This window comes from Trypanosoma equiperdum (genome assembly GCF_001457755.1).
Source record: "Trypanosoma equiperdum strain OVI genome assembly, contig: ctg_819, whole genome shotgun sequence".
NCBI lineage: Eukaryota > Euglenozoa > Kinetoplastea > Trypanosomatida > Trypanosomatidae > Trypanosoma > Trypanosoma equiperdum.
In genome coordinates, this window is record NW_027124775.1 from 6,646 (window position 1) to 18,920 (window position 12,275).

Sequence of the window (12,275 nt, forward strand, 5' to 3'; positions counted from 1 at the left end):
ACTTGCTCGCCTCATTGCCAATGGCCCACAGGCCGCGCTACCCGTCCCACACTGGTCTCGTTATTTCAATGAGTCATGTTAGTTTTGAGCCAAAGCAGCAAAGCAAACTGCAGGTATTGACTGCTTATTCGGTTGCACGTGACTCGTCTCCCCAATTTGGCAGAAGTTCGCCATTCAACCATTTGCGGCAATTAGTCACAGCGTTTGGCACATCGATGGCGGTGAAGCAGTTGTCTCGTGGTAAAATTCTCTCTGCGAAACCCTCTGATGGGGGAAATAACACGGCTGGTGAGCAGAATGGTAGGGACAAAAAGGAAGAGGAAAGCCCCATATTCCCGAATTCATCTTCAGAAGATGACAACACCGAGGAGTTGATAGTTGCACGCTCTGTGCTCTTCGTATTGGTGATGCTTGGAACTTCCTACGTATTGTACAAGCTTTCTCAGCCCTTGGGTAAACAAACTGGATGGGCATCGCTATTAAAGAATGCTGAGATCGTAAAGAGCATTAAGTTATACCACAACTACGCGCAGGTGTATCTCAGTGAAGGAAAGGTTTACCTCGGACTGGTAGACGACCAGCACACCCAAGAAAAGCTGGAAAAACTGAATAAGGCGTATAATGATGCAGTAACGACGAGAATAAAAGAGCCGCGGCCGCAAGGGAATGGGGAGACGGTAACAACGAAATCGGAGGGAATCGAGGTATCGCTGCAGGGAACGCCACTGGGAGAGCAAGCGCTGGTAGTGTTGGGTGTTTTCGCGTGGGTTGTGCCGTTCGTGTTCTTCCCTGTGTTTGTGATGGTTCTCTCCAATTCCATTGGTAAGTCACTCGCGCTGACGTTGGAGGCTGGTAAAAAGACACACAAATCAAAGGAAATGGTGTTTCGTGTGGAACTCTCATCCAGCACACGCTTCAAGCACATTGCCGGCTTAAAGGAAGCCAAAAAGGAGGTGACTGAGGTGGTAGATTTCCTCCGCCACCCCGAGCGCTATACGTCATTGGGGGCAAAAGTGCCAACTGGGGCACTTCTTCTGGGGCCGCCAGGTACGGGTAAAACACTCCTGGCGAAAGCTGTGGCAGGTGAAAGTGGAGTGGGCTTCATCCCGGTTTGCGGTTCGGACTTCGTGGAGTTGTATGTGGGGATGGGCGCATTGCGTGTTAGGCAGTTGTTTGAGGTTGCGAAGAAGCAGCGTTGCATCGTTTATATTGACGAGATTGATGCCATTGGGCTGAAACGAACGGGTGCTGGTATCGGCGAAAAGCAGGAGCAAGAACATACACTTAATGAACTGCTAACACAATTGGATGGATTCAGTAGCAGCCGTCGTGGAGACGTTATGATATTGGCATCTAGTAACGTATCGCAGGAGCAGCTGGATCCGGCGCTTGTACGTCCTGGAAGGTTTGACCGTATTATTCACGTAGACATGCCCGTCATATCGGAGAGAATTGATATATTTAAGGTCCACCTCAGTGCGTTGACATTGGTGAAGGAAAGCAACAAGGGTGCTAAGGGTGCAGAGGTGGAACAGCAAACAGAAGAAGCGTCCACCGAATCTTCCGAGTCCAAGAAGTCTGACGCTAAGGCCAACGCCAAGAGTGACGATGAAGGGAAAATGGAGTCGGGGACGGTTCCTTCTTCGGAAAATAAATCACCTACCGCTGATGAGGCTAAGGGTTTCAACAGCTGTGAAGTAAGTACAGCAAACGCAACCACATCCTCACTTGTTGTTAGTAAACTACAAGAAGAGATGGAAGCTGAACAAGAGCTGCTAGAACAGGAGAAACTGACAGGGGACCCCTCCTACGATTTCCGGACGCTTCTCGCAAATAAGAGCGAACGCGAGCGTGCCCTCATTAATTCCTATGCTGAACGCATGAGCAGTCTCTGTCCAGGTTTCACTGGAGCCGACATTGCCAACGTGTGCAATGAAGCCGCCATACTTGCAGCACGAGAAAACAATTCAAATGTTGACATTACCCATTTGGAACGTTCCATTGACCGAGTATTGGCAGGTATTGAGCACCGCAGCCGTGTGCTGTCGCCATTTGAGCGGCAGGTTGTTGCTCACCACGAAGCAGGTCATGCCGTTGCCGGTTGGTTCCTCAACCGCGCTGATCCACTCATGAAAGTTTCCATCGTACCTCGCGGCGGTTCAGCGCTTGGTTACGCTCAATACCTACCGAATGAAAACAATGTGCGGACCGCAGCTGAGATTCGGGACTCCATCAGCGTAACGTTGGGCGGACGCGTGGCGGAGAAGATTTTTTTCAACCATCTTTCCACAGGTGCATCCGATGATCTCAACAAGGTGGCACGAATGGCGTACATGTTTGTTAGTTCATTCGCACCACGGCCTGTGTACCCCGCTCCAGGTACTGCGGGGACGCGCATTGTGAAACCGTTCGGGCCCAAAGTGTCAAACCATATCGATGTGGAGGCAAAGAAGCTGGTCGATGAAATATATGAGCAGACATATAGTCTGTTGTTATCGAAAAAGGAGGAGATGGAAACGCTTGCCAAACACTTGTTGGAAAACGAGGTGTTAACCTTCGATGACGTGGTGAGGTATCTTGGCACACGCAAGGCGAGGGAAACAGACCGTAAGAAGGGCGTGTGATTTCATACACGTCATATTCATAACTACTTTCAGTTACTACGCAGTTCCTCCGGAAGCTGCATTCCACGCCCCGCACGATGATGAATTTGCACCATATGGAGGGACTGTCAAGAATGGTCTTGGGAGTGGGTTAGTTTTGTTCTCTCTACTTAAAAGAATGACCAACCACGCGTGCAGCAAAGAAGACCGCTGACTTTTCGCAGCAAGTGTACCTATTGTTTTCCCCTTACGTGCGCTTGTCGCAGGGCAGTGTGGGTGAATGAGCCCGATGGAAGAATTGTAGTTAAATGGTCAGAAAGAAGAAATATTTGGCCTCCACCAACGATTATTATATTTCAACCACACACACACACACTTACCCTCCCTTCACACTCAGTGGCTTAACCGTAAGCATCGTTTGCTGCAGTGCATTCGCTGTCGACATCTCAGCGTCTCCTCCACTTAGTCTTATCACACTTTGTTTCGCTTATCTGTGTACACCTGCCAGTACTGTAAGTATAAGGGGGGGGAGTTGTACCCAAGACAGGTGCGGCAAACCTGTCAAAAAGGATAGTTCAGGTTCCAAGACAGAGGCGATGCGATCCAACTGCGCACCACTAGGCAGAGTGAAGATCCGCATACTTGATCTTACGGTCCTTTCAGAGGACGCCAGTGACTTCGTTTACGATGGATTATATGTTGTTTCCCGGCTAGGTCCTGATGCTCAGCGGACAAATATTCTTTGCAATGGCGCAGACAGTGCCGGAGGTAGGTGTTGGAACGAAGTGTTTATGTTTCATTTTGAAGGTAATCCCCCCGAGTTCCGTGAAACTGCCCCAACGCTGTCAAAGTCAGGACTAGACGTCACTGTTGGCCAGCACATCTCCACATATCACGACGGTCCCTCTTTAGGAAATCCCTCAAGGGAATATATTCTTCCGCAGCAACCCCACGAGGTGAAGCGTGGTTTACTCGCGCCGCCATGGATGGGAGGATCTTGTGCACTTCCAGCCATAACGCTGGAGCTCTGGCGCTATTCTCTTAGCTCTGACGATTGCCTCGCGAGATATCAGTTTTGCATTCCGCTTGAGATGAGCAGCGGGAATATCGCTGACCGAGTCGTGCGGCTCGCAAGCGCATCTTCGTACTCCGTTCAATTTGCGCTCCGCATCCGGGTGGCACTCTCTGGGTATGACGGGGGGGCGTTAGGCTTCGAGAACTACATGCCGGCCATGTCTCCTGCAAACCTCCCTGTTCTATGGAGACACTGAAGCGCACCTACTTATGGGGTTTCTCGACGGCAACCACAGCCATCGACGGAACTCTATGAAAAATCGTACGTGGACTCCGCAGTGCACAACAACGATCCGATGAAAATGGTGTCCTGCATCGATGGATCTTCCTCTCACTTTGTGTTGCTTCCCTCCACAATCCTTTCTGTCACTCAGCTTTCGGGGCATTTTCATGTTGCTTTTTTACCTGTCAACCGGTTTACTGCTACCATCCGCTCCCCTTGTGTTCCCACTTCGAAAATTGTCCAGAGTGGTATCTGTACAAAGATCATATCAATAAAGCCTTTCGGAAAGAAAGCGGGTTAAATGGGCAAGCTCCAGGTGTGCATTTGCGCCGCACGCAACCTTCATGAGCAGTCGGCGCCCTGCATGCCCGACCCTTACTGTTGTGTGCGATTGGGCGATACGACGTACAAAACAAAAATCGTGAATAATACATGTGATCCCGTATGGAACCAAACTCTTCGGTTCTATGTGGCGGACGAAAACACCGCGCATCTCTGTGTTGAGCTTTGGACAACCGACGTCATTACGGATGGAGTGTTGGGGTCAATCTGTCTGCCCCTTTCAGGCCTTACGATGGGTATCATTCAGGACTCGTGGTATCTCCTCTCACATTCGCCCACGAACGCGGAGCTGCGCATCCGTCTTTTAGCGTGCGACTTCGGCAAGCAGCCGCATCCCAACCAGCGATGGAAGATAACAAATGATATCAACAACTGTAGCGTGCTAGCCGCTGACGAGAAACTGTCAGCTGCAGCTCCTGCTCTCATGGCTTAAACATGACTCTCGCTGATGTACAGCTCTCATGTGTGTTCATCCCTTCTTTGGATGTCTCAGTTGCGATGTAATCAGCATATAAAATATGAATGTGAGGGAAAAGGAGAAAATCTGGGAGTAATTGGGCCTGTGGACGAGTAATAAAAAAGAAAAGAATTGTGAAAAACGGTAGCGTTGCCCCTTCGTAATCAGAACCAATCACTGGGAAACGGACGGCACAAACATGCTGTGAAGTGGTGTATTTGATATGTAGAACAGAGTTCCTGTCTAAGAACCCTCCAAAGGTCTCGCACTCTGGAGCCCCTGCAGGCAAGTTCACCGGTACCTTCGATGGCTTTTTTTTTTCCTTTACGGAAAGGAAGGGGAGTTCACAGCGAATACACTTCCCAGTTTACTTTTCTTAATTTTCCTCTACTTTTAAAAGACAATCCCGTGAGATATGTACTACAGGTATAAGGCAGCAGTGCGAGTATGCAAAGCATTCGGCATTAACGCAGGCCGGCACACTTCGTTTATTTCTTTTGCTATCCCGGAATATAGCTTATATCCAAGAAGAAAAAAAGAACTCCCTCTTCCCCTGGCCTCCTGACAGCAGCCGCGTCGAATGGGAAAACTTAAACATTGAAAAAGTATGTCTAACGTTGGGAGTCGTGAATTGGCTGGAAGAGTGGAAAAAGCAACGGGTGTGAAACCTTCAATGAGACCAATCCCTGCATGGGAAAAGTGTTAATTTGTTGTAAATGCTTCTATTTTGTTTTCAAATGTCACCAAGTCTGGTCTACCTTCCTTCAACTCTTGTGAAAGAGATTGCGAAGGAAAATTCTTTGTTTGTCTGAAACTACATATAGGAGTGGAAACCGGTACCGGTTTCCCCCTTTGTTTTGTATTGGGGTAGTACCAGCGTTTATTTAATACCACGCGGGTGCGGATAGTCATCCAACTGATAGTGAAAGAGAGACAAACCGGCGATTAGGGAAAACGTGCACGCTGCTTCTTTCCTTCAGAGGGAGTCAACTGCACCCAGCGCGTGGAACGGTGACTTGAGTTCCTAACGCTTTATGTACGCTTTCAACTGGCTTGCCCTTGCGCACGCAAACCACTACTTCCGCGCACCCGAAACTAAGCCTGCCACTCGAAGAGGACACGTAAAAGGGGGAACCCACAATTCACCAGACTTGTTTGCACGTTGCTTCGCTTTCCACCCACCCCTTCTCCTCTTCTCTACAAAGGTTCACCCACCTATTGCCGCAAGCGGTAGGTGTCTTTTCAGCCATAGTGTGTCAAGTTGTTGTTACGCTACCAACCAACTGGGGCTCTCAAAGTAAGGCTGCTGCGCGTTGAAGAAGATGAGCGACACGGAATCTATTCAGTTTAACGAGGTCACAGACAACGAAGAACCAAACGTTTCTGTCGGCTCAAGGGCTATGCCACAGGGAGTTGATAAGACTGGTTCTGCTCAGCAGTTTAACAGACCACCACTCCATGGCGTACTGTCGCCAACAGCACGAAAAGGTCAGATGTACTCATCGTCGGCCTCAACGCCGAAATTTGTGGTGCTGAACGATGAGGGCGTAGGGGACTCAGACCACACAGAGTCCCTTCAGTTCAAAGAGCTAACAGACGTTGATTCCCCAAGCGCCAGGGGAGAGGCGAAGGCCCTCTCTAGGAGCATAAGTAACCGCCCTGTTACTCAGGAGTCCAAACGTCCTCCGCTTCACAGTGCAGTTCCACAGGCCTCCCGCAGGAGCCATGGGCAGTCCTCTGAGGGGACAAGTTTACATTTCGTTGTCCATGGTGACGCGGAAGGTGACGACGACTTTGATGACAGCGATTCTATACAGTTTCATACAGAAGGAGCTTCACGTAACGTATCTTTTAAAGTGCAGTCCACCACTTCGATGGCAGAAACCAAACGGGGTGCATCTGCAGTAAGGGGACAACAGTTGGTGAATATGGAGACAGCAGATGACTCCCTTGTTTTCTTCGTGGAGGACACGCAATCGTCCATTGGCAAGAAGATTAACTCCCAGCGGGAAAACTCGCACGATGACACCATTAGCTTTGTGGTTGAAGATCCAGTAACCGGTGGTGGGGAGGGCACGAGCAGTGCCGAGAAGAGCATAAGCTTTGTTATTGCTAGTGCCGATGAAGCGTCAGAGAAGTCACCTCCAGTGCCGCTGGCCGCTGGTGGAAAACGGATCTCCACCTCGCCATCACCGAAGTCCCCTTCAGAGAAAGTGTCGAAGCGTGCCGCCGGGTCTGGGAATGCACAAAGAAAATCTAAAAGGACTAGTGTCTCCAAAAAGGCACAAGGCCCAAAGGAAGTAGGGACGGGGTCTGCACGGGCGAACAGTAGAGGCAGTACGCCCCAACACGTCTCTAACGGCGGAGCGGGAGAGGGCGCAACCTTCAACGTGTACAAGGTGGGTGGTAAGCACACTCTAAATAAGGCTGGAGCTACTGCTCTGCGTCCCGTGGCCGAAGGAGAATTGGCCCCGCGTACCACAAATTTGGCCGGGGGGCGGGTCCTGAATGAAAGGCAAGCCGCGGAAGATAATGAGACAATAGCTAGTTTGGTGCCCAACGCCGCTACACTCCTGCCGCTCCCATTCCCACAAACGCCGGGACGCAAAGTTTCCTTGAAGGCCCCCGATGTGGAAGAAATGGTTCTTCAAGCTAAGGTGCACACGGAGTACTGGCGAATGTTTAACGACGTCCAGCGGGAAGAAGTGGCGCAACTGACGGAGCGGATTGTGCGCACACGTGAGGGAGGTACGAACGTTTGGGAGGGAAAGGCTGAAAAAGAGAGGCCGAGTCAAACGAGCAGGCCCCTCTGCTTTTCTGATCTCTTCAAGAAGACTCGGAAAGATAGCAACAGGTCGGGGAATAGGGGAAGAACAAATGCTGGAGGGGCCCACACGTCGCCGGGTGCAATGTCGACGGGTTGTGGTCGCTTAACCGATGAAAATAAGCCATCTGCTAACCATTTGGGGGGCTGCTATGAAACCGGTATCGGAACCTTGCGTTTTCCCAGTCCGAACAAACGTCGGTGGCCTCTTACACGCAAGGCGAGGCGGCCGCGACCACCCAAAACGGAAAAAACAGGCAATTCACGCTTCGAGAATATCAGTAAGGAGGTGCGAGATGACGCATTGGCAAAGTTTGCCGAGTTGTCCGGCGTCGCTTGGCCTCCGTCGTCGAGAGATGAGTTGTTCTTCCTTACCGGCGTACGCCTCACGCCAAAGCAGCGCGAACAGTTCTATGAGTCGATGCAGCTTTACACTGTAGCATCGTGGAAGGTAAACATGAATGTGTACGCGGCGTGCGAGCAGGAAACAGCCCCTTCCAACGCCCGTGAGGTGAAGCGGAAAGTGAGGGTGACACGCACAACACTCTTGCGGAAGGCTTTCGCGGTAATGGATATCGAAAAAACCGGTGTCATCAGCGTCGCGCTACTTCCCTCGGTGCGACAGCTTCTTGAGGAGGAACGGCGAAATCTTCAAGACGCACTGAGTGGCCGTAAAACGCAGGAGGCTTTCCTCACTCGCTCACGAAATGAGAAGGCCAAACTCAGCGGCAGAGTAAACACAACAGTTTCCCAAAAGAAGACGGAGGGTGATGACGATGTGAAAGCGGTTAGTGCACTGCGTATTTATAGACTTGTACTGGACGTACTCCTCCCGCTTCTCGGTGCCTCAGGCTTGCTGACATTCGACTTCACAACGGTGGGGTTACTTGTGTTTGGCACGTTGGGCCTATCCACAGCGGGTGCCAGTCCGAGTTTTCTGAAATGGCGGGAGGCCACCCTCCGCTGTTTTGATTCTCTACTGAAACACCCCGTGTAGTCACTAGCAAGAGTCGCGCGTTTGTGTAAAAGGCACCATACGACCCACCAATACACACTCGCAGGAAAGAAGTGGTAACGGCAGCTGTACTTCTGGACAGGGGGAGCTCTCTCTCTCTACAAGAATAGACTCCACGGATAGATATAAATAGAGAAGGGGAGGATCCTCTACTCCCCTCGGTAGACTTTCATGTATGTGTACAGGGATATAGATACACATTGCTGTTGCTAGTGTTACGCCATAACTACACTGGTTTGGCACCAGGTACGTTACAGTAGGTGCTTTACATTTTCGGAGACCTTGATATCGCAGTTTAACTTGTCTAAGTTGAGTGGCGCAAAGCTTTACCCGTCTTTTGACTTTTGTCTTATTTTTTAGATTTTTATTCCCTTCTGAGTATGGAGAGAGCACTACGCATACATACACAATTACTTCATCCGGCGCCACCTCCTCTTTTTGGGATTTTCTCTTGTTCGAACGGTCCTACATTGTGTTTACGCCACGCGGTGGGCCCTAGCGATTTCGCATCCGCTGGCTGTATACAGGAGTGAGAAGCGTGGGTTTCATCTCTCTCTTACTCCAAGCCTTTATCACCCCACTACTTATATATATATCATGTTTGTTATGAGGTGAGTAGTTTGAAATACTTTTGTTTAGAAGAGGAGTGGGTAACATAAATTACAGGGAAGGAGGGTCGAAGCAACCATGAATGTCGGCCACAGCACTAGTCACATTCCATCGTGAAAAATATGACAAAAAGGGGGTGCATCTAAACAAACCGCACTATGCTCTCTTGAGCTCCATATCTACCCTATATTTTATGTTCCTTTACTTAAATATCACCTTTACGCTTCCTGCGCACATACAAATCAGCTGCGACGAAGGCGTCGCAGACAGTAGCCCAGGGACACGCTCAGTGCGCCTCTTATTTTGTCCGTAGGGAAGGGGGAAACAAATGTACAGGTGCCGTTCCGCTTACAAACTGCTGGAACTCGACGACAAGTTCTCCCTCTTCGGCGGGTGTTGCCGCACAGTTGTGGACCTCGCCGCTGCACCGGGAGGGTTTTCGGAAGTGGCACTGCAGCGCATGACAGCTGCGGAGGATGTGACGTCACGACCTCCCGTAAAACCACTTGTTATCGCGTTTGATACTCGCCCGATGAAGGCGGCACGGGACTTACACGTGGTGCAGTGCAACATTAACGATCATAAACGTGTTATCGCCAGTGTGGAAGAGTTCATTCAGCGGCGAGGAGTCGGTGACGGTGCAGACAGGCAGGTGGACGTTGTTCTGCATGACGGAGTGTCAGTCGCTAAGTCACACTCTGCCTTCTCTGTTACGTACGCTCAGAACCAAATGGCAGTAGGGGCGTTGCGGCTAGCGTGTGCGCTATTTCTTTTATCCTCACAGCCCGCCGGTACCCGTCAGCCTCCTCGCGCAGAGGATGGCTTAGCATCTTCTTCCAAAGCGGAACCGCAGGGACCAACGTTTGTAACCAAGGCAATGCGGTCAGCCCATTTTAACCAGGTGCTTAGCGCCATGAAAGCATACTTCCGCCATGTTTCTGTCCACAGGCCAGCAGAGTGCAACGCTGCTAGCAGTGAAACGTATGTTGTGGCACGCGGTTTCATGAGTCACGCTAGGAACCGGCGGAACCCACTATTTTTGAATCAGCGACAACGTTTGCTGAGCCTACCGCCCTTTTCGGAAGACGTGCTACCGGGGCGGCAGATTGTGTGGCGTTGTTGGGGGTGCCACATGTACTGCATGGGTGCTGCGCCTTGCATTAACTGCAGTCGCGTGGACTAGTGTATACTATTGAAGACGAACTACCCTTTAATTACCCCCTCGTGGTCGGTGACGCTGGTGCCATTAACGTCTCAGTCCCCTGTATCTTTCTTGGTATAGAAACTAAATCGAGATACCAGATTGTTCGGCAAGTTGTTTTCTGCCAAATTTTGCCTTCAGGACAAGTTGCTGCCTTTTTTTTTTATGTACCCTTTCATAGAACCTCGGAAAATTGGCGAGAAGTATAGAGTAGAGAAAAATATGCGATGTCTTAGTCTTCTCCCCCGGGGGTGCGGCCCAATGATAAGTGTTATGCATGTTCGCTTCATAACTTCATTGAGCCCGGCGGGTGCAACAGCCGCAGGTTTTCAGCCTATCAATTCAACGTGGACGAACACGTTGGGGACAGCGACGACATTTGCTAGCACTGATCAGAGTAAAAGGGAAGTGAAAGCGGAAGGTGGAGCGTGTACCACATATCTTGCACCGAAAAGCAGGGCCCGAAAGCGCACAGTCACAGGGACCGTAAAAATTCTGATGTCGATGGCGTGCACCTCAGAGAGGGAAACGAAAAGAAGCACCGTCATCACAACCGCCGCTTGTGCGGAGGAGACAAAAGAAGCAGCTGAGGGAACTGTGGCTGTCGATGTCACGCCGCAGCCCGTAGACCCACGGCGGCTCCTCAGGGTACTTCGGGCGTATATTCGCAGTGAGGCTCTTCTGGAAAAACTCTGCCGCTCTAAGATACCTGCAGTGCGACGCCACTATTTGGTCATTCGTGCACGGCGGCAGCGACTTCCGGTGCTTCACCGGGACATTCTTCTGAACGAAGTTACACGTGTTGTTGAGCGGCGCGAGGTTCCCCTCATTGAAGTCGCTCGGTTACTTAAACTGCGCTGGCCCGCACAATTTACGGATCTTTCCGGCAGCCGTTGCCTTTCTTTTTTGAAGCGCAGCCTTATGTCGTGGATTGCGGAGTTACTGCGAGAGGGTAAGCTTGCACCAGATGGCGCGCGGACGGTACTGTCGCAGTGCCCGCGGCTCTTTCATGGGCACATATCGCTCATGAGCTCTATTGTAGAACGGGCGCTCCTTGACGTCAACACAATACAAAACCCTGAGCCTATCATAGTTTTGATGTGGTCGGTGAATGAAGCGGGCACACATGCACCCAATCACTTTTGGAGGCGTGTTGTGGGGAGGCTTGCGCAGTTGAATCGCTCGCTGAGGCATAGATTCGGAGACACGGTGCAGCTGGGGAAATGTGAGAGCGGGCACAAGGGTGACACTGCCGTCTGCAGCGCTCCTGGTGATAAGGGAAAGGACTGTGGGGAAACCGATATCAAAAGCAACGACGATAATAAGGAGGGTAATATTAATGACACCAAGCGCAACTATACGGTGGGTCATGTGTTTTCTGGACTTACAACTAGGCAGCTATTCCGTGTTTTACGAGTACTTCGAAAGGAATGCTGGTGCAGCGATGTCTCTACCGTTTACGACTTTGTTGACAAGGCTCTAAAAAATATTGCCCTTGAGGTGGATGCTATCGCATCATTTGAAGCCACTTCTCAAAAGCGCCCAATGTCAAGGCAAACAATCACCCAGCGCGTAAAAAAATCAGCGGACCTCACTCCGAAGGAGTTGCTCTCGCTGTTGAGCATCGCGGGCGAACTGGGTGTTGACTTCCATGCATCACTTGCGAGGACATCGGACTTTCTCCTGGCGCCAATGGTACATTATTTGGACCGAGGGCAGTTGTTGCAGTTGTCTTTTTTTGTTCGAAAGACACACTGCGACTCGCCAACGCTTTTGCAATCGATGGCGAATGAAATTGTACGGCGCGGGGTGAATTATCCAGTTTCGCTTAGCGTGAGCAAGGCGGTCTTGCGCACGGCGCTTCAGAAGCCAGTTCTGCTTTCACAACTCACCCTCACACCACTTGTTGATCATGTCATATCTTTAT

General features: G+C 50.7%; 4 protein-coding genes and 1 pseudogene across 5 annotated transcripts; all 5 read left to right on the forward strand.

Annotated features, from left to right (window-relative positions):
• Positions 1 to 2: 2 nt before the first annotated feature.
• Positions 3 to 2,624, forward strand: TEOVI_000379300:pseudogene (annotated as a pseudogene). Its single transcript has one exon. A coding segment is annotated over exon 1 (2,622 nt).
• A 575-nt stretch (positions 2,625 to 3,199) lies between these two features.
• On the forward strand, positions 3,200 to 3,874 carry TEOVI_000379400 (uncharacterized protein; the record flags this gene model as incomplete). The annotated part of the gene is made up of 1 exon (XM_067226640.1): positions 3,200 to 3,874. One exon carries the CDS (start codon positions 3,200 to 3,202, stop codon positions 3,872 to 3,874), a length of 675 nt encoding a protein of 224 aa, XP_067082741.1.
• A 327-nt stretch (positions 3,875 to 4,201) lies between these two features.
• Positions 4,202 to 4,675, forward strand: TEOVI_000379500 (C2 domain containing protein, putative; the record flags this gene model as incomplete). Its single annotated transcript, XM_067226641.1, has 1 exon — positions 4,202 to 4,675. One exon carries the CDS (start codon positions 4,202 to 4,204, stop codon positions 4,673 to 4,675), a length of 474 nt encoding a protein of 157 aa, XP_067082742.1.
• A 1,346-nt stretch (positions 4,676 to 6,021) lies between these two features.
• On the forward strand, positions 6,022 to 8,520 carry TEOVI_000379600 (uncharacterized protein; the record flags this gene model as incomplete). Its single annotated transcript, XM_067226642.1, has 1 exon — positions 6,022 to 8,520. One exon carries the CDS (start codon positions 6,022 to 6,024, stop codon positions 8,518 to 8,520), a length of 2,499 nt encoding a protein of 832 aa, XP_067082743.1.
• Positions 8,521 to 9,475: 955 nt separating this feature from the next.
• Positions 9,476 to 10,330, forward strand: TEOVI_000379700 (rRNA methyltransferase, putative; the record flags this gene model as incomplete). The annotated part of the gene is made up of 1 exon (XM_067226643.1): positions 9,476 to 10,330. The coding sequence occupies one exon, from the start codon at positions 9,476 to 9,478 to the stop codon at positions 10,328 to 10,330; it is 855 nt and encodes a 284-aa protein (XP_067082744.1).
• Between the last annotated feature and the right edge of the window lie 1,945 nt (positions 10,331 to 12,275).